The sequence below is a fragment of the Elaeis guineensis genome, chromosome 2 (genome assembly GCF_000442705.2).
Source record: "Elaeis guineensis isolate ETL-2024a chromosome 2, EG11, whole genome shotgun sequence".
NCBI classification, from domain to species: Eukaryota; Viridiplantae; Streptophyta; class Magnoliopsida; order Arecales; family Arecaceae; genus Elaeis; species Elaeis guineensis.
In genome coordinates this window covers 111349756-111369127 of record NC_025994.2, presented here as the reverse complement: position 1 = coordinate 111369127, position 19372 = coordinate 111349756, and the positions used below count along the sequence as shown (strand labels likewise).

Sequence of the window (19372 nt, the reverse complement as noted above, 5' to 3'; positions counted from 1 at the left end):
AAGCGGATAGAGGAAGGCTTTCGGAGCGCCTTGAGATCCATGTAATTGGTGATCTTTAACTTTGAGTCACATACCAAGGATTTGTTTCATTCGTGGGAAGAACTTTTCTTCCCAAAAAATAATTTTTTGAAAATTAAGTTATTTTATGAAAATAAAATTTTAACATAGTTGATCATGAAAAAGTGATTTATTACAGAATGATTTATTTTTGATTGATTATCTATTTTTTTTAAAAAAATTATGTAAAATACTCAATTGATATAAAAGATATTTTTACCATAATATAATTTTATGTCCACAGGGCAGTCATATGACAGCACTCCTTTAATGAAGGTGAATCGCAGGACTGGTTTGGAATGGTTTGGCAACTTTATAGGGCAATTAAGAACTTTTCAAATTTTAGGGGGTATGCCTGGCAAACATTCAAAGTTGGTGAGGTGCTGCTATGACTTGTTTCAAAGAATATTTTTATCCTTATATTTTTGTGTATATTCTTAGAGTTTTCGACAATTTTAAAGATCCACTACCGTCGATCCGGGAACAAGGATACTTCTCTCACGAAAACCAATCAGACAAAGTCAATCACCAAAAGAGAGCAACGCGTATGTGGCGCCTCCCCTTGTGCGGCTTGGCCAGTGGGTACCATCACCGAGTCAATATTAGATCAATAGTAATATAAAAATATGGTCTCCTTGCTATGCTTCCAGAATCTCCGACCAACTTTGTATTCCGAATTGTAATGAAAATTTCCAAGCATCTGCAGTGACGCAGCACCTTACGCCATCATATACCATGGAAGACTCAAAAAGAAGGATTTATGTATCACCGAGTCTTTCTTTCTTTTTTTTTTTTTAATGTTTTTATTTATTGAAAGGAGGCTAGAAGTTTGCCACCTGCTTTATTAGTAGAGAAGAGCATATGTACAAGAGGAGGATTCAACTCCGGTGGGACTCGGTACAAGTTTTTTCCGGGAGACTCAAGACAGCAAAGAGAAGAAGATAAAAAACACTAACAGCCGTGAAGAGAGATGAACAAAGCTTAATTTGGAGCTTCGCACAGAGAAGAGCAGCAAGCTCAGAAGCTTCATTCCAACGACTGAGAAAGGAGACTGGGCAAGGATGGCTCGGTTGGCAGGCAGAAGCGAGGCCGAGTCCTTGGGTAGTGAGATAGAAGAAATAGAGAGGAGCACGAGGTCATCATTTCAGCTCAGTCTTTCCCAGATAGAAGAAATAGAGAGGAGCACGAGGTCATCATTTCAGCTCAATCTTTCCCAGAGGAGTTTCACCTATTCTATGCGGCATATCGACAAGGATGAGCATGACCTAGAATGGGCTGCTATCGAAAGGCTACCGACGTTTGAACGAGTAAGAACATCCCTCTTCGATCACCAGTACTACTGTAACGATGATGGAGAAGGACGGTCGAAGGAAAGGAAGGTGATCGACGTCACTAAGCTTGGAGCACTGGAGCGGCGCTTGTTCATCGAGGATCTCATCAAGAACATTGAGAAAGACAACCTTCGGCTGATGCAGAGGCAAAGAGAGAGAATAGACAGGTAGCCTTCCTTTTCTACGTGCTTAATTTGTACGTCTAATTGAAATCTCATGAACCAGTGAAGTCACGGACACAAGTCTGCATCAACCGTCGACGTGGATGTGTGGTTAATTAACAAAGTAATGTTATATAAAACGTGTATGAAAGAAATTATAGCCACACGTAATTGTTTGATGTATGCTAGTTGAATTGGCCATGGTTGCTACAGAGTGAATGTGGAGCTGCCAACTATAGCTGTGCGTTACAAGAATCTGTGTGTGGAGGCGGAGTGCGAAGTAGTTCCGGGGAAGCCCCTGCCCACCTTATGGAATGTCACCAAGAGCATGTTTTCGGTAAGTGAGGCTAGCAACCACGCATGCTTATTGATGGAAAAAGATACTCGGATGCACATATATTGTTCTCTTTTTTTCAAAAAAAGGATGGGTAATACCATCAATTCAATTTCATGAGATAATTTAATGCTGTGCATCAACAAATATATCCAGGAAATATCTGATGTTTTTCCCAGACTGTAGCTGGTAACATTATATATTCCATAATGAGGTGATATAAACTTGGTCCATATAATAAACAAATTATACATCCCACACCAGAAAAGGAGAAGCTTGATTCAGTAGAGGAGAAAAAAAAAATGACAATGTAGAGATCCATAAAGGAAGAATGAGCTATTCGACTATACCTGCAAAACTATAGTCCCAATTTATTCTAACATTGAATTGTAAAAAGGAAATTTAAGCAAGGAACGGGCACCAGGTCGATTATTTAATTTATTGGTATTGAGTTTGTTCGGTGCACGAGTAATACTCTTTCTTTGGAACAGGGTCTTGCCAAGCTATCAGGCTTAAAATCTCAAGAAGCTACCATCAGCATTTTAAAAGACATCAGCGGAATCATCAAACCCTCCAGGAAAGTATATACCTACTGATATTTGAAAAGATATGCTTTACGTTACGTTTAAGGTTCTTAAAAGGATAGCAGATGATATTTATTTTTGGTGTACTCTTTTTGGGTTTCATGGCCTGTTTTTTCGTCTGAGCTCTTCTGATGCTGAGTTCTTTCGTACATACTCTCTTCTTTTAATAAAGCTGGGGGGGGCTCTTAATTCTCATTTCAGTATTAAAAAAAAGATGGAACTAATGGTCGAATTACTTATTCGGAAGATTTCCTTGTGGTTGGTCATGTGTGAAGTTTTGCCATGCGTGGGTTGCAGGATGACTCTCTTACTTGGACCTCCAGGATGTGGAAAAACAACTTTGTTGCTAGCACTGGCTGGGAAACTAGACAAATCTCTCCAGGTTCTTATAATTTGGTTTACTCTCTTAATTAAAAACCATATATGATGACATCAGTCATGCATCTTCAAAAATATTCGCAAGATCATACTAATGACATTCGCATAATTTTCCTCGAGCCACCATCAGCCTTAATCGATTTCAACACAGAAAGAATAAAAACTATACATTGTAGCTCAACCAGTTTCATGACACGCCACACAACTGTACCTGTTGTTCAATTTATGCTACTCCAGTCGTCTATTTTTTTTATTTCCTTTAAAAGAAACGTCTGCCTGCAGCAACACTCTTGATTCTTAATCTACTTCTGAAATTTACTAATTCAATCCCGCGGAAGTCTAGTTTCTTATGCAGCTACACTAGAAGTTATTGTTATGACAAATCAATCAAAATTATCATTAAATAAACACATATATGGATACTAGCTTAACCAGTTCCAATGACAGAAACCACACAGCTGTAACCATTTTTCAGTTGCAACTCTAGCAATCCATATAATAAAAACCATGCAGGCTAGGTCTGATGGGCACTCCTTTGTGTAGCTAAAGTATAAACTCTGGCATTACCATGTTTAAGATTTTCCCCTTTTTCTTTCTTTCTTTCTTTTTTTTTTTTTTTTTTTGTTTTTTTTTGTGTGTGTGTGGTTGCACATCATATATCTTCCTATCAATTTTCTAAAAAACCACCAATACTGGAATGTTGTTATATGTAACGTAAAAAAATAATGTAATCAACCAGCAAACTATGATTTGCTATTGCTGTTCAGTTTCTACAACCACCTTCAGCAGAATCCTTGACCACAGCAAGTTCTTTCCACAGGTAACAGGAGAAGTTTTGTACAATGGCTTCAAGTTGGAGGAGTTCGTTCCTGAGAAAACATCAGCTTATATAAGCCAATATGATCTGCATATGCCTGAAATGACTGTGAGGGAGACTCTGGATTTTTCATCACGGTTTCAGGGTGTTGGATGCAGAGCAGGTAAGTTTCTCGAGTGTCCGTTACAATGCTTTCTACTATGATTAGGACAAATCCAAGCATGTCATCATGAATGTTAAATGAGTATATGTTGTGAAGAAATTATGAAGGAAGTGAGCAGAAGGGAAAAGCAGGCAGGAATTGTTCCCGAACCTGACATAGACACATACATGAAGGTAAAATTGTAGCTTTTCTTGCTTTTCTCGCTTTTCTCCTGCTGATACACTAAGTTGATCTGCTAGTAGGTTATCTAGCCAATAAAATCAAGATGTCATATTAACGCTTGCGCGAACTTGCCGCCTTAGCAAAAGAGACAATGTGAATCTCCCCGCTGATGCAAACATTTTATGATGTTCCAAACTAACCCCATTCATGTTTTTCTTGATGTTGTTTTGGAACAATTTTAGTTTATTGATTAACAAACTCTCTAAGATTCCTCCGTGACATTCAGACTTCCTGAATTCTCCATGTACAATTAGTGGCGAGACAGAGCAGGACAAATCGAACTAACATCATGCTCTAAACTAACAAAGATATCCCACCAGCCCTCCAAGACAAGTAATAGTGATACAACAGTTTGAAGCTAAGACTGTACAGAAATAAGTAAAAAGTTCATGGAAGATAGGTTTTAGTATCTCTCATGCATGTCATGCTTGTCTGAGGATAGAATTTGCCATTGCAGGCAACCTCTGTGGAGGGATTAGAAAGAAATCTCCAAACAGACTACATATTGAAGGTAATTCTCTTGGAAGAACCAGAGTCAGACTAGTACGTAGACAATCTTTTGCGGTTCTCATTGTTGACGATGATTCATCAAAACTGTCCTGGCTTATCAGATCATGGGGCTGGACATCTGTGCTGACATGATAGTGGGAGATGCCATGAGAAGAGGCATCTCCGGTGGTCAGAAGAAAAGATTGACTACAGGTACCATGCAAGGCCGAAAGCATCTGGGTTGCATGTTTCCATTGGTTATTATTCTTATTATTAAAAGCATCGTGCACTCATATTACGAATATATAAGGCTTATATCATCAAATTCTCTGTACTCAGATTTCTTTCTGACTGTTGATTCCATCTTCTGATTGCACCCACTAGGAGAGATGATCGTTGGACCCAAAAAGGCTCTCTTTATGGATGAAATATCTACTGGTTTAGATAGTTCCACCACCTTCCGAATTGTTACTTGTCTCCAACATTTGGCTCACTTAACGGAATCTACTGTAGTGGTTTCTCTTCTTCAGCCAGCACCTGAGACCTATGATCTCTTTGATGACATCATCTTAATGGCAGAAGGGAAGGTTGTATACCATGGACCTCGTAGCCATGTTCTCAGCTTTTTTGAAGATTGTGGGTTTAGATGCCCTGAAAGAAAAGGAGCAGCTGAATTTCTACAGGAAGTAATCATCAATTTCTATATTCTAACTGATCTCAAATTATTTCAACATATCCTCAGAATTGGCTCCACATAACTTGTTCAAACTTTATTCAGGTTTTGTCCAGAAAGGACCAAGAACAGTATTGGTTCAATCCACGCGGACCGTACACTTATGTCTCCGCAGATCAATTCTCTGAAAAATTCAAAGCACATCACATCGGACAGAATCTAAATAAGGAGCTAGCAAAGCCCTGTGACAGGTCCCAATCGCTTAAAAATGCTTTATCCTTCAATACTTACTCTTTATCAAAATGGGAACTATTTAAAGCTTGCATGGCAAGGGAGTTGCTGCTGATGAAGAGGAATTCGTTTGTTTATCTGTTCAACACAACTAAGGTAGCTTGTATTCCAGACTCCTTTTTTTCTTTTTTAATGATGTTGGACATCTTTAGCTAATGATAAATGATGTGTTTTATTACCTCTGTTGCAGCTTACGATTGTTGCAATCATTGTGATGACTGTATTTCTGCGTACACGTATGGGGGTTGACATAATTCATGCTAATTACTATCTGGGTTCACTCTATAGCGCAATGATCTTGCTTATGATAAATGGACTCCCAGAGTTGGCAATGACCGTTTCTAGACTTCCAGTTTTCTACAGGCAAAGGGACTCAAACTTCTATCCTGCATGGGCATACGCAATTCCAGCTTCTATCCTCAAGATTCCAATCTCATTTATAGAGTCCCTTATCTGGACATCTCTTACTTACTATGTCATTGGCTACAGTCCTGAGGTAGCAAGGTAGGTATTATCTAAGAATTTTATAAGTCTTCCAAGTAGATGTCAGTGTTCCATCCTTTCTTGTATCTCAAGAGCTTTTGACTCGGTGTCACTCCTTCATGCTGTCTTAGGTTCTTCCGTCACTTCCTTCTACTATTTCTCGTCCATCAGGTGTCTCTATCCCTATTCCGTTTTCTTGCCTCGTTTTTCCAGAAACTAGTGACTTCTTCGGTTAGTGCTACTGTGTCTTTACTGCTGATACTTCTCTTTGGAGGCTTCATTCTCCCTCAACGTAAGGCTGTTCTTGGTTATCCAAATGCTTAATCCAACTATTAAAATCAAAATACTTAACAGCTTTGCTTTTGCAGCCTCTATGCCAGGTTGGTTGAAGTGGGGATTCTGGATTTCTCCAATGACATATCTGGAGATAGGCTTAGTTGTAAATGAATTTCTTGCACCAAGATGGCAAAAGGTGAAACAGAATTACTCCATCAACTTAAAACCACATACAGTTCCCATCCAGAGGACAAAGTAGTCCAATATTCTGACTGTCTTTTTTTTTTTTTTTTTTTGCCTAAAATGGATTTATTATACCAATATATGGTAAATACATCCATGGGAATCGGAAAATATCATGTCTAACAAATCAGAAGGGATATCTTACATATTCTAACTATCTTTTTTGCTATCATAAATCTACTTGGCAGATTACGTTAGCAAATACGACTATAGGGCACCAAGTCCTGACAAGCCGCGGACTGAACTACAGCAGCTACTTTTATTGGATATCAGTGGGAGCATTGTCTGGATACATTCTCCTGTTCAATGTTGCATTCATGTTAGCCCTAACCTTTAAGAGGCGTAAGTTCACCTCGACCAGCTTGGTATTTTGGATAAACCTTCATCAAAATGATAACAAGCTTCATGGATCCAGCTATTGGTGTCTCTCGTGCTATTATCTCTCGCGAAAAGCTTTCTCAGATGCGAGGAGGAGACACCCATAGCACAACAGACCTGATGAATGGATCCACTACCGTATCCCATACAAGCGAAACCAAACCTAAAAGAAATGGTAAGGCTATTTTCTCCCGTGTCGGTTAGCAAGTTGGATAACAAAGAATGCTAGTCAAGTTCCAAAACCAGAGAAGAATGAAGTAGAAAAAAGAATTCATGGTGAATCTTGCAGGAAGGATGGTTTTACCTTTTACTCCGCTTGCAATGGCATTTCAGGATGTGAATTACTATGTCGATACACAGGTAATCGATCATGTGCAAGTAATCAGTCACATTATGTGGCCAAAAACTTCTGAGGAATCAAAAGTTGTATGAGAATGTTAATGAGTAGTTTTTTGCATGGGTGTCCTAGATAATGATGGAACAGGGATATGCAAATAAAAAGCTCCAACTGCTGCATGATATCACTGGTGCATTCAGGCCTGGAATTCTTACAGCACTGATGGGGGTCAGTGGAGCAGGGAAAACCACTCTTTTAGATGTTCTTGCTGGAAGGAAGACTACCGGTCATGTTGAAGGAGATATAAGAATTGGAGGGTTCCCAAAAGTACAAGAAACTTTCTCAAGGATATTAGGTTACTGCGAACAGACCGACATACATTCTCCACAAATGACTGTGGAAGAGTCTGTGATTTATTCGGCTTGGCTGCGTCTACCATCTCAGATCGATCCAGAAAAAAGGCGTGTACGTTATATTCTGTTCTTTGATTATACACCCTTATATCTGAAAACTTTAAAAGGGAATTTATAAAAAGTGCATCATCTTCAGACATTTGTAGATGAAGTCCTTGAAACAATTGAACTTGATCAAATCAAAGATGCATTGGTTGGCATGCCTGGGGTCAATGGTCTATCAACTGAGCAACGAAAGCGACTAACAGTTGCAGTGGAGCTTGTTTCAAATCCATCTGTTATATTTATGGATGAACCCACAACAGGTTTAGATGCCAGAGCAGCAGCTATTGTTATGCGTGCAGTAAAAAATGTTGCTGAAACAGGAAGAACAGTGGTTTGCACCATCCACCAACCTAGCGTTGAGATATTTGAGGCATTTGATGAGGTAATCCATTTCTTTTGTTTATTCCAAAGATTTTTCTGCAGTTGAAAAGTCATAAGAGAAAAATGTAGCAAAAAATGATCCAATAACACGCTTGCAGAAAGTCACTTTTTAACTGACAGCCCAAACCTGTGCATAGAGGCAATATTTTAAAACTTGCATCCTTGTTGAAAATCATAGAAGTGACTAGTTTAAGGGCTGCTGGTTCAACCACCAAAATAAACCATCATACCATCATGATGAGTATAAATTACTAATTCGTTATAAATAAAGTAATTTTTTAATTATAATTTGCATAAAAAATCTGAAAAATCTCAACACATCAATGAATCGGTCCTCAAGAAGGTCCATCCAGACTGTAGATTTGGCAGATTGATAATTCCACTTCAACCGACCCATCTGGTCCGGTTCTGAAAGCAATGCCCATAGCTGAGAGTTCAGAATCGTTGAGCTGTCCTACCAAAAATCATCGATCTATTGGGTTTCCTACTTTCTTTGGTCAAAAGAGTTGAAGAAAATACAAATAGTGATCCACTGGGTTTCTTGGGTCACATGAGATGAAGAACAATACACATATAAACTATGGTAAACATGAATAATTCGAATACCTAATTATATATAAATATGTTGTGCCTAAAATATAAATAGGCTGCATATAGACTACCAATAATCTGTTCTTCATAAGATGCGATTGACAATTACATATATAATAAATTACCAACAACAATGCGAACTAATGATTACCAACATTAAATTTATGAATAATTTCTAAAGTTCGGGGGGATTAGAAATATATAGTGAAAAGATTTCAGGCTGGTCTGGGTTGGAATGTGGGTACCTAACTATCCAAGCTTAAACAGGTCATATTTTTAATCCATGCTTGATACAAATAACTTTAGTTCAGATTAGACCAAGTTATTTTCAGGTTGGTTCAAGATCAAAAACTGGTCAATCCTATCCCCTTCCACCCCTAACTCTTGATTGAAGGAAACAAAAGAGAAGTCTTTTTTTTTTTCTTTCCACTTTATTGTCCTAGATGTTCAGATTAACCCAAGAGAATCCACACAATAATATTTTACACATTAATGCTTATTTTTATCCAAACAAATACATGTTAAAAATTTCTTTTAAGTTCCTGCAATGCCATTTAACTTTTATTTTTATTGAGACACATGATACCATCTTCTTGCAGCTAATTTTAATGCAAAGGGGAGGAAGGTTACTCTATACAGGACCATTAGGACAGTTCTCAAGCAAAGTTATTGAATATTTTGAGGCAAGTCTTCTATATACACAATTCTTAATTATTTATCAATTAAACTATTTGGACAGATTGAAGATTGTACTGGTTGATTTTTTTTTATTATCTACAACAGGCATGAGATGAATTTACCTTTTTGCTCATCTAAATTATGCCTTTTATTTTCTTGGATTTTTGGCAAGGTTGGATGAAGCTGTTAAAAGTTATCTCAGAGTATCATGTCACTACATATCGCTTTGGCTTAAGAAAGTGGTTATAAATCTCATGAGCAAATGCAGCATTAGCCATAAGCATACGCATGGTAGACTCAGAGAAGAATGATAAGCTAGGATATAGTCATAATAGGACCAATAAATAAAAAGTAATAAGATGGACCGAGGTATGATGTCCCAGTGACATGTTGGACTAGTACAGACATGGTACAGATCATGCTGAGTCAATGCCGCAAGCTGGTAAGGCACTGGCATCGCACATACTGCATCATATGATGCACACCCTCCAGCACTTTAATCCTTGAGGGATACCGTGCTTACAATATCTTGTTAAACCTAAATACTTGTTAAGAAGCATGAAACAAGTTCATCACACAATAAATGAGGAATCTCCCTTTTTTTTTGGGGGGGGGCAGGGGGGGGTGGTGGTGGTGGAGGTTTGGTTTTGAGTTGGTGGGGGTGGGGAGTTCATAACCAAATGCATACTTCCAGACATCTTAAGAAGGTACTTGGAAAGTTACAATAAGATGATCAAAGCTTATCAATGATGGTATTCAAACTAGAACATCTGTTGATGGCATTTGTTAATGCATTAAAGAAGATATGTTAACATTTGACTACTTAAGGCAAATGAGCCAAGGTCCACTTATCATATGGCTTCACAATAGCATTAATTGGCAAGCCTATCTCGTCAACTTTTGATGAGCTTTGATATTAAAGAATGATGCATTGAACCCTGAGATACCTTGTATCTGCCCTCTATAAATCAATGTCAAAGTTGTTGGAGATAGGAAGTTTGGCAAGAGAAGATCAACACAGAACCAAGAAGACATTTAATGTGAACAGGAATTTATCTTATCGACCACAGACCCAGGGAGTGACTCTCCAAAATCTTTTACACTGGGTAGGTGTAAAGACGAAATGGGAAGAAGGAGACATTTTAAATGAGGGGCTATAGTAAGCACTTTGCCGCAAAATAAAATAAGCCAAAGGGCATAGCGAAACACAATCCTAGCTGATTTGAAAACATCCAAAGATGTCCTATTCCTATATGTCCATTGTTCCTGTAAATATACTTGTTATTCAATAGAACCTACTTTTTGCATGTGCCAGGGTATTTCTGGGGTACCACAGATTAAAGAAAACTACAACCCAGCAACATGGATGTTGGAAGTAACCTCTACATCAATGGAAATGCAACTTGGAATGGATTTTGCACAAATCTACAGAGAGTCATCTTTATTCAAGTGAGTATTAAATATTAATGTATGCATTCATAACCATCCAAATTGCACGCATCAATACATGCAAAAAATCATGTATATGTGTCTCAATGATATACTCAGTATGAGCAAATTATCATGGCGCATTCTGCAACTTATTTTGGAAATGATAATAAGGATGTTGGTGATTCTCCACTATTTTATCTGGCTAAAGAAAATTAACATTGCCATTCTAGATTATGAGTTTACCAGTTGGTTTGATACTTGTCTTCTATATTGCAGGGACAATAAAGAGCTAGTTAAACAATTGAGCACACCACTACCACATTCAAAAGATCTAAATTTCCCAACACGTTTTCCACAAAAAGGTTGGGAGCAGTTCAAGGCTTGCCTATGGAAACAATACCTTTCCTATTGGAGAAGTCCTTCATATAACTTGGTGAGAGTAATAGTTATGCTCATCTCATCCATAGCATTAGCAGCACTGTTCTGGAAGCACGGGAAGACAATGTAAGTCCTCATCTTTGATGTATTTGGTGCTTTATGCTTTGATAACTATTAACCAAATAACAGAATGTGGTATAACCATGACCCAGCAGCCTGATTCTGATCAATAGCAATACAAAATCTTAAAGCTATCTTTATGTACAACTACATAAGATTCAAATCAGACAGCAGACCGAGATGAAAACCATGGTAGAAGAGCAAATATAGTTCTCTGTAATGGGAAAGAGTTCCCAGGTGAAAAGCACATTTCAGAGTAAAATAAATAATGCAGGGTATTTATGAGACCAAATCTGTGATATATGTCTTCATATGTTTGTACGTACACTCAAGTATTATCATATATACAGTAAGAAATCACAATAGGGGATAAGGTACATGTTGAAAGATTGCATCTTTTCCTGGAATATTAGTCCTCTTTGAGTATTTAGAAGACTACATGCATTATAGTTAATCAAAGCTTCAAAGTTGCTGTGTCAAGTGAGGATGCTGATTGACCGAGTGGGTAAATTCTTTTGTTTTACACAAGAGACCTTGGTTCGGCCCTGCCCTCACTTCAGTACTTGGCTGCAACAAGTCAAGTATGCAATAAGTAATGAAACGTTAAAACTAGAAAACTACACCAACAGTAAGTCTTCTTTTTGTTCAAGAAAAGAATAATTTCTACCAAACAATATTGCATCAGACCTCAATGTTAAGTTTTTTGAGATAGTGAACACAGTTTCCAAGAAAAAGAATCAGAAAAAAAAACATGTTCTACACCTGCATCTCCAACTTATTAAGATTTTCTAGTTAATATTATGATGAGAATTTTTTTTTCTTTTTTTTTCTTTTTTTTTTTTTTGAGGTGGGGGAGTTTGGTAGTAGAATAATGCTCTATTATTATTTTCCAAACCACTAGCTAGCATGTTTATTTTTATTGCTAGTGGAGAAGCAAGGGGTTATATGCAAGAGCAAACATCCTGGAGCATCAGTCAGGTATGTTTGTCTGTATGCAACAATTGTGTGTGTTTCATACTCCCTTATCCTTAAAAAATGGAACAAAAAAAAAAAGAATAAACAATTGTGGTTGAACTGATATCAAGAATAATAGCAATACTCTCAAAGAAATACAATAGAAATCCAAGATGATTGCATCGTAGGGGCGCATATACAATATATGTGATGGAAAAGTAAAGACATGTTCATGATCAGAGATTTCATCACTAGGGATCCACCAATCATAAGGAACAATACTTCGAGAACCTTGATGGGAGAAATCCTATTTGAGGGAACATTAATCAACACTTCAATAAAGATCAGAAACCTCATCAATTCTGAGCCACTACATGAACAGGATGATCAATTCAGAGAATGGGATCGAAGATCGTTATGGGTGACCAAATATCATGAGTTCTCACAGGGCCCAAATTAACAAGGAAATAAAGTGGGGGAGCTGGCCACATAAATGGGCCTCCCATTGAAAAGCAGCCATTTTATGGACTTACTACATGCTTAGTCAAAAGGAGAGGCACATGTGCAAGGGGACAATAAGGAAGCTGCTAGTTTCCAGCAGTCCAAGCCTCGCAATGAGGTTAAAAGATCAGATCTTTCATAATCTAGTTAAAGAGCAATATATGAAGATATGGCCACTATCAAAGCCATTACAACAAGACATCGCAGAAAAGGTCCACAATCTTGGTATCGGAGACCGTACTAGTCAGGTAGGTACTAGTAAGGTATGGTATTGAGTCAAACAGTACAAGCACTCATTACACAAATCCATACCAGTTCGATATTGGTTCACTATTTTTTACCTTTTTTGTTTTCTCAATTTTTTGATTTTTGAGATTATTTTAAGGTTTATGATCTTTAAAATATTATTTTAAGTGTGTTTTAATATTATTTTATTTCATATTGGTCTCTAGAGACTGTATGATTGTCTAATGGATATAACTGTAGGACTTAAACATAGGTTTGTAATAATTAGATATAGGCAACAGATTTTTTTGAGCTTGCAAATGCATATATCAAGTTTATGTGAATTACAAAATACATACTAACATCTAGTCCCTCATAAAGTATCTAAATCACTTGTAGGTATAGATTGTTCATAGTCAAGATCTTGGACATGACTCCAATGCAGTCCAACCCAACATCCAATAATCTAAGCCTCCTGGATAGCTACTTTGATATAGATCCTTTGTCTGATACTGCATAACCATCCTACTCCTAAGGAAAAATCACAGCAACAATATCTGATCCAAAATCTAACTAAGACTGTGGAGGATGGTCGCCACTCGAATATAATGCCTAAGATCCATAATTCGACCCCTAACTCCACAACATATCATGAAATCATGCCACATTACAGAATTTTCTGCTTTTATCAGTTTTTCACCTATTTTAGATATGAAAAAAAGAGAGAAAAGGAATGAAGAGGAGGGAGAGGATTATACCTAATTAGACTTGGATTTGATCTCAAAATCAACGAATCCCTCTTTTCTGATTTTTACTTACAAAACCCACCATTGGAAGCTATCTTTTTGAAGAAAAGAGTATGGTCTTCTCCACTCTTATAACCAGCGTGGCCAGAACTACCTTGAACCGAGCAGTACTGGGCAATTCTGCTTAATTTTGGGTGGTTCAGACTGGTTCAGGCCAATTACCAACTTGAATCCACACCAATTCAGGTTGATATATCCCAAACCGGATGGTTTGGGTCAGTTTGGCAGATCACGATCACAAGGAAATGAAAGCCTCCCCTCGTAGGAATCAACCATGACATCAATTATGGTGATTGGCAAATTGGCAATCCACTAGACATATCTAACATGTCTCTTGCAACAACTATTAAGGTCTGATGAACATATTAGGATGCCAAAGAAGATAGGTAATTAGGAAAAAAGAGACCAAAGGGGTAAAAAAAGTCAAGCTATCTAGTGGATCATATTGAGACATGATAGCATTCTCCAACTCCCATTTTGCCTTGATTGGAAAGACATTTTCAGAACGTGAATTGGGAAAGGCTTGATCATTCAGATTAACTAGACCCACAAAGAATATATGAACTGTAGCACATTGTTCCTAAATTTTCATTAATAAGGATTAATCGACTGAGTGCCAACCAACTTCTGCTTTTGAACTTCGAGATGCTCAAGTTTAAACATCAACAGGGTATCCAAAAGCTTGGACTCAGTAATACTGTACCAAATCATTTTGTTGGGTATTGACAAGCAAAGAGAACCATCCAAATGGAGGATGACATAAAACAACTTGTATATTTTCGTATCCATTAGCCTTATATCCAATCCATTAGCCCAAATGGGACGTAAATGAGAGTGGCCAAGAGATTAGACACCTAGCCAACTTTATTTCATAAAGTTTAGACCTGGGAGAAGGCAACAATAAAACTAAAGACATGAATCCTGTAATGATCCAGGTCCCAATAACGATTAAAAAAAAAATAGTTCATTTTTGTTGATGATACTTGGACAAGCCACTGTTAACCTAGCATCTACCTTGCCAATATCAAAGCTTAGGAAACTACTAGAACTGTTATATACACAACACTTAATATTTAGAAATTTTGATTTTAGAAACATGCATCTTTGTTTTCAGAATACTTAGAAATTTTGATTTTAGAAAACTGTATCTCTATTTTCAGTTTAAATGGAATGCCTAGATGCCTTAAGATACTAATGTTACCATCAATTCTTTTTTTGAAGAAACAATCAACAAGATTTGTTCATCATGCTTGCGTCAATGTATGTCGTCACTGTCTTCACTGGCATAAACAACTGCTCGTCAGTTTTATCATTTGTTGCAACTGAGCGCATCGTTCTGTACCGAGAAATTTCAGCAGGAATCTATCCTCCATGGGCCTACTCAATTGCACAGGTTTACCAGCCATACTTGTGCATAGATCAGCATCTCCTATCATATCTATATAGAAGGATAATTTTCTCCTGAACTTGGACCAAGTAACCTTTTTATATTATTTTCTTTCAGGTGGTCATTGAGATCCCTTATGTACTCCTTCAGGTAGTATTATTTATGATCATAGCATATCCAGCAATCGGCTATTACTGCACAGCATACAAATTCTTCTGGTTTGCTTACACCATGTTCTGCACATTGCTCTACTACACATACCTTGGAATGTTGCTCGTTTCATTGACACCAAACGTTCAAGTGGCTACTGTGTTGTCATCTTTCTGCTACACCTTGCTAAATCTCTTCTCAGGATTCATAGCACCAGGTCCAGTAAGTTAGCCTCTCCTATTTCCTTATGACCTATAGACATTATATAAGAACTATAATAGCTCCATCTAATGGTATTGTGTATTACATAGAATGATACCTCTGATGCAGACAAATCAGAAGTACACTTGCATCATATTTTGCCATCCATATGTTCCATGCCAGTATTAGGTACTGTGATAGAGAATCAAAAAGATAGAAGGCTCAAACCCAAGGGCAACAAGCAAAGAGATGCTTTTGTTCATTTATAAATTGACTACTGGGATTGCATGCAATGGTCTTTCAACTTTGCAACCCTTCAAGATCCAATGACATCATGCATTTAAAGACATGCTTTTATATACATGTCTGCATTAGAAAGCCATGTGATATTCAGCTGTGTAATACAGAATTCTTAAATTCATAGAATAAATTCATTTTTATAGCAACTTATATTTGTTACATAAAACTGACCGATGTTCACTTCCTGGCAGCAAATTCCAAAGTGGTGGATATGGGTATATTACAGCAGCCCCATGTCCTGGACACTGAATGGCCTCTTCACTTCACAATATGGAGATATAGACAAGCAGATAATGGTATTTGGAGAAACAAAGCCACTTGCTTCCTTCTTGAAAGATTATTTTGGGTTCCACCATGATCGTTTAGGACTGGTGGCTGTTATGCTTATTGCCTTCCCTCTCATGTATGCTATACTTTTTGCTTATTTTATAGGAACACTGAATTTCCAAAGGAGGTAAAAAGGAAAAACCTTACGGTATAGTTGTAAAGATTTATCTGCACTTTAACATGATTGGTTATCATAGAAAGATTTATATTTTAGAATAGGCAATATGTTTCTGCAAGACTTGATAATATGCCATGACTATAATCTTGTTTGCAGAGAATCTCCAAACTAAGTTTGGTTATCCGTGCACCTTGGACAGACATGCAGTAAACGAAGATAAATGATTTTTTTAAGGAGGAATTAAGCCTACAACAATTGTAGCAGAGAGAACTAATTCACTCCTTTCCCTAATAAATCTCTCAGCCATATAATTTTGTGGAGATTGTTCCACATTTTGGGGAAAAAAATCTTGTCCATACCGGTCCCATGATACTTCCATCTCCTGCTTTCCTAAAGCCCTCCTTTTTCCTCTTTACTCCTCTTTTATGTTCTTGACGTTGTATCTTCAGAAAATAATATCAACTGCCTTACTGCCACCTTATCAAAATCTTCTTACATCTCAATGGCACAAGATTGCCACCTATCAATTTAACTCATGCAGCCTCCTCCAATTCCTTAGAAAGCATTTTTATCCTTCATTACCAAAAGACAAAATGGTAAACATAACAAGATATAGTCCTTTCTATACTATCGTTGCTGCCAATAAACCATGCACAAACAATATCCCTTTGATCTTCATATGTTAAGAATACTAGATAAGCACATAATATGCACCAAAAACAATGATTCATTCTAGCACTACAAGATACACATCCGATGTGATAGTTTCAAGCTAATGAGTGCTAATTGTTCATATAAGGATCACCTGAGAGGCAAAAAAGATTGGGTTTCTTTTCACTCCAATAAGCTGTCAAACAACACGTTTTAATGAAACAAAGAATGCTGTCCATTTGAAGCCTACAGGAACTTTATCATAAATAAATAAAATAAGAGAGTAGATGAAACAGGAAATTAATCTTGCCTTAGCAATCAAGAACCAACTTTTCCGTCAGATGCTTAGAAATTGCAGATGCATCACTCAACTGACTGTTTGTGGCAAGCAATTAGTTTCTGAACAAAGGATAGATGAATCACCAATATCTTACTGGCTGAAGAGAACACCAAGAGGCAGAGGTCGCTCTAGGGGCGTGTGTACAGAGGTGCGGAGAGTGGAGATGCATTGGGCCATGATGGCCAAGGAGTTCAAAGCAGTTCATCTCAGCATGTACGGTGCACATGAGACGAAGCACAGCTCGATACAGTCTCCCATCCAGTCTGAAAATTTAGAAAAAAAACAGTTTTCCTGTCATTTATGTTACTTGATAAATAGACTGACACTTTAAACTCATGAACTTCTATCGGTTTTCTTCTTAGACTCCCTCAAATCAATTCATTGACGATGTGGATAGGTGCTTAACCACAAGCAACAGGCCTTATCCAGCATAACAGGAGTCAGCATTATGGATCTTATTTAGCCATTTATTTCTAGCAATCTGGACCAACCATTTTATGCAAACATCTCCAATCCTTCCTCAACATTTTGTGCAACACTTCCACTCTGTTAAGCAGTATTACGCATACACCATCCATTCCTCGGCCTTATATCCCAATCAATAGTCATTGCAGCAATGATCCCTCTGTACACTCCTGAAAAAATCAAAACAACATGATTGTTACCTCTTTCCAGGACACTGAGAACCAAATTTCGTTGGATCATAGCATTGGCTGTTCAAGGGGTTGACAGATCCTCACTTTAACAGGCGCTCGCTTGTTGGTAAAGCACTATCTTGTCCATGTCCAGCCTCACAATGTTCCCATCTCCGGCAACCCTAAAGCTATCTTGGTTTACCACCTTGTTAAACTCTACTTATCGCGATGGCATGATACAGTTATCTCTGTTCTCACCTTCAATATTTATATTTGCAAAACATAACATTCTTCTATCAATATGATGATACCGACAAACGATACACAACCGTGTCCTTGAGTTAGAAATCACGTAAAGAAGGAGTGTTTCTAAGCTAATTCAAGTTCCTAAACCAGAGTAGGTCAAATTCAAATGGCGTTTTCTTTTTCGTTTACTCCAGAGGACTATGCAAAAATATGCGTTTCATGGTAAATAAAGAAGAAAGTAAATGGACAAGAGAATTGATATGGTTTGAGTGATCAAAAAGAAACCTTTTCGAAGGAACTGGGAGATTACCAAACCATTGCTCTCTAGGGTTTATGTAGACCGGATGGGCCATTCGTCCTCTCAGAGCCAGGCGACGGACTGACTGTGGGGCCGAGAACAAGGAGACCAAAACCGCCCTGGAATCAGGACCCGGATCAGGATCGCTCCAATCCGCCGCGAGATGAAGCATCTCCATGGGCGGTGATCCAGGAAATATTATTGGTTGAACCAGGTCCACCGCGCCATTCTTGGACCAGGTCGATGAGCATAGAGGGAAAAATATCTCTGATTTCATCGATGGGTGCGAGAAAAACGCCGATGGAAAAAAAAAAAAAATCACCCCATAGTTTTGGTCTTCGCTGGTTTATTCCGGAGGTCGAGCTCCGCTTCCACTGGTCGGACTCGTTCAGTCGGGCATGGAGTTTAGAGTAATTCAAAGAAACTTTAAATTGCTTCCGTATTTTGGTTTATGAATAAAAAGAAGAGATGAAAAGAGGAAAAAGAATAGAGAAATAAAGAAACAAGATGTCTGAGGCAAGAAAAGCCGAAGGAATTAGTGGAAGAAAGTTGTGGAGGGTTAAGGAAGTTTGGATCAAGAAGAGGAGAAGAAGGTGAGAGCTAGAGAGAGAAGGTAGAGGAAGAAGCAAGAAAGGAAATCTGGTGAAGAAAGAAGGAAGCGGAGAAAGGAAAATTCTTGGAAGGGTATATAGTAGCTTCGCTAGAATTTGGTCCGGAGCACGACCTATTTTGCGATTTTCCTCGCGTGCGTCTCTGGAACGTAGATGGATATATAGGAGGAAAAGATCGAAGAAAAAGGGGGTGATTGCTTTATATAGCTTTTATACGGGAGAGAAACGAAAGAGGTTTGGAGGAAATCGGCGTTTCTCTTCCCTCCACGTGTATACGTGTCGCTCACTGATCTGGTCCAAAAATGACGTGGTGGATCCGACATGATCAGAAATTATTGTCTGAACCACGCCCGTGGGATTTAGATGGT

General features: G+C 37.9%; 2 protein-coding genes across 11 annotated transcripts; one reads left to right on the top strand and one right to left on the bottom strand.

Moving 5' to 3' along the window:
* The first annotated feature begins 323 nt into the window (after positions 1 to 323).
* LOC105044620 (pleiotropic drug resistance protein 3-like) lies at positions 324 to 16243 on the top strand. The gene is made up of 24 exons (XM_073252711.1): positions 324 to 1555; positions 1763 to 1886; positions 2375 to 2457; positions 2762 to 2849; positions 3666 to 3825; positions 3922 to 3998; positions 4505 to 4558; positions 4659 to 4749; positions 4921 to 5222; positions 5315 to 5596; positions 5691 to 6004; positions 6115 to 6275; positions 6352 to 6455; positions 6691 to 6844; positions 6918 to 7055; positions 7170 to 7240; positions 7350 to 7682; positions 7767 to 8057; positions 9247 to 9330; positions 10641 to 10774; positions 11033 to 11260; positions 14962 to 15133; positions 15245 to 15499; positions 15970 to 16243. The coding sequence occupies exons 1-24, from the start codon at positions 1119 to 1121 to the stop codon at positions 16234 to 16236; spliced, it is 4404 nt and encodes a 1467-aa protein (XP_073108812.1). The 5' UTR covers positions 324 to 1118; the 3' UTR covers positions 16237 to 16243.
* Positions 7543 to 19172, bottom strand: LOC140855809 (uncharacterized). Of its 10 annotated transcripts, XR_012139117.1 has the most exons (5): positions 18381 to 19172; positions 17185 to 17477; positions 11157 to 11239; positions 8026 to 8092; positions 7548 to 7905 (listed from the first exon to the last, which is right to left on the bottom strand). XR_012139117.1 is itself a non-coding variant. In XM_073252710.1 (3 exons), exons 1-3 carry the CDS (start codon positions 18668 to 18670, stop codon positions 11717 to 11719), a joined length of 564 nt encoding a protein of 187 aa, XP_073108811.1. In that variant the 5' UTR covers positions 18671 to 19172; the 3' UTR covers positions 11157 to 11716. The 10 variants fall into 10 exon arrangements, 1 of the variants encoding a protein (XP_073108811.1); XR_012139118.1 differs by having other exon boundaries at positions 7543 to 8092; positions 17298 to 17477; XR_012139119.1 differs by having other exon boundaries at positions 7543 to 8092; positions 17309 to 17477.
* Positions 19173 to 19372: the final 200 nt, after the last annotated feature.

Coding starts and splice junctions, on each gene's coding strand:
- LOC105044620 (XM_073252711.1), top strand. CDS start 1,119: ATGGCTCGGTTGGCAGGCAGAAGCGAGGCCGAGTCCTTGGGTAGTGAG. Junction 4,750..4,920: donor GAAGAAAAGATTGACTACAG/GTACCATGCAAG, acceptor TGCACCCACTAG/GAGAGATGATCGTTGGACCC. Junction 5,597..5,690: donor ATCTGTTCAACACAACTAAG/GTAGCTTGTATT, acceptor CCTCTGTTGCAG/CTTACGATTGTTGCAATCAT.
- LOC140855809 (XM_073252710.1), bottom strand. CDS start 18,670: ATGAAATCAGAGATATTTTTCCCTCTATGCTCATCGACCTGGTCCAAG. Junction 17,478..18,380: donor CTCCCAGTTCCTTCGAAAAG/GTTTCTTTTTGA, acceptor CTAAATTTTCAG/ACTGGATGGGAGACTGTATC. Junction 11,822..17,308: donor CTTGGTGTTCTCTTCAGCCA/GTAAGATATTGG, acceptor GACTTGTTGCAG/CCAAGTACTGAAGTGAGGGC.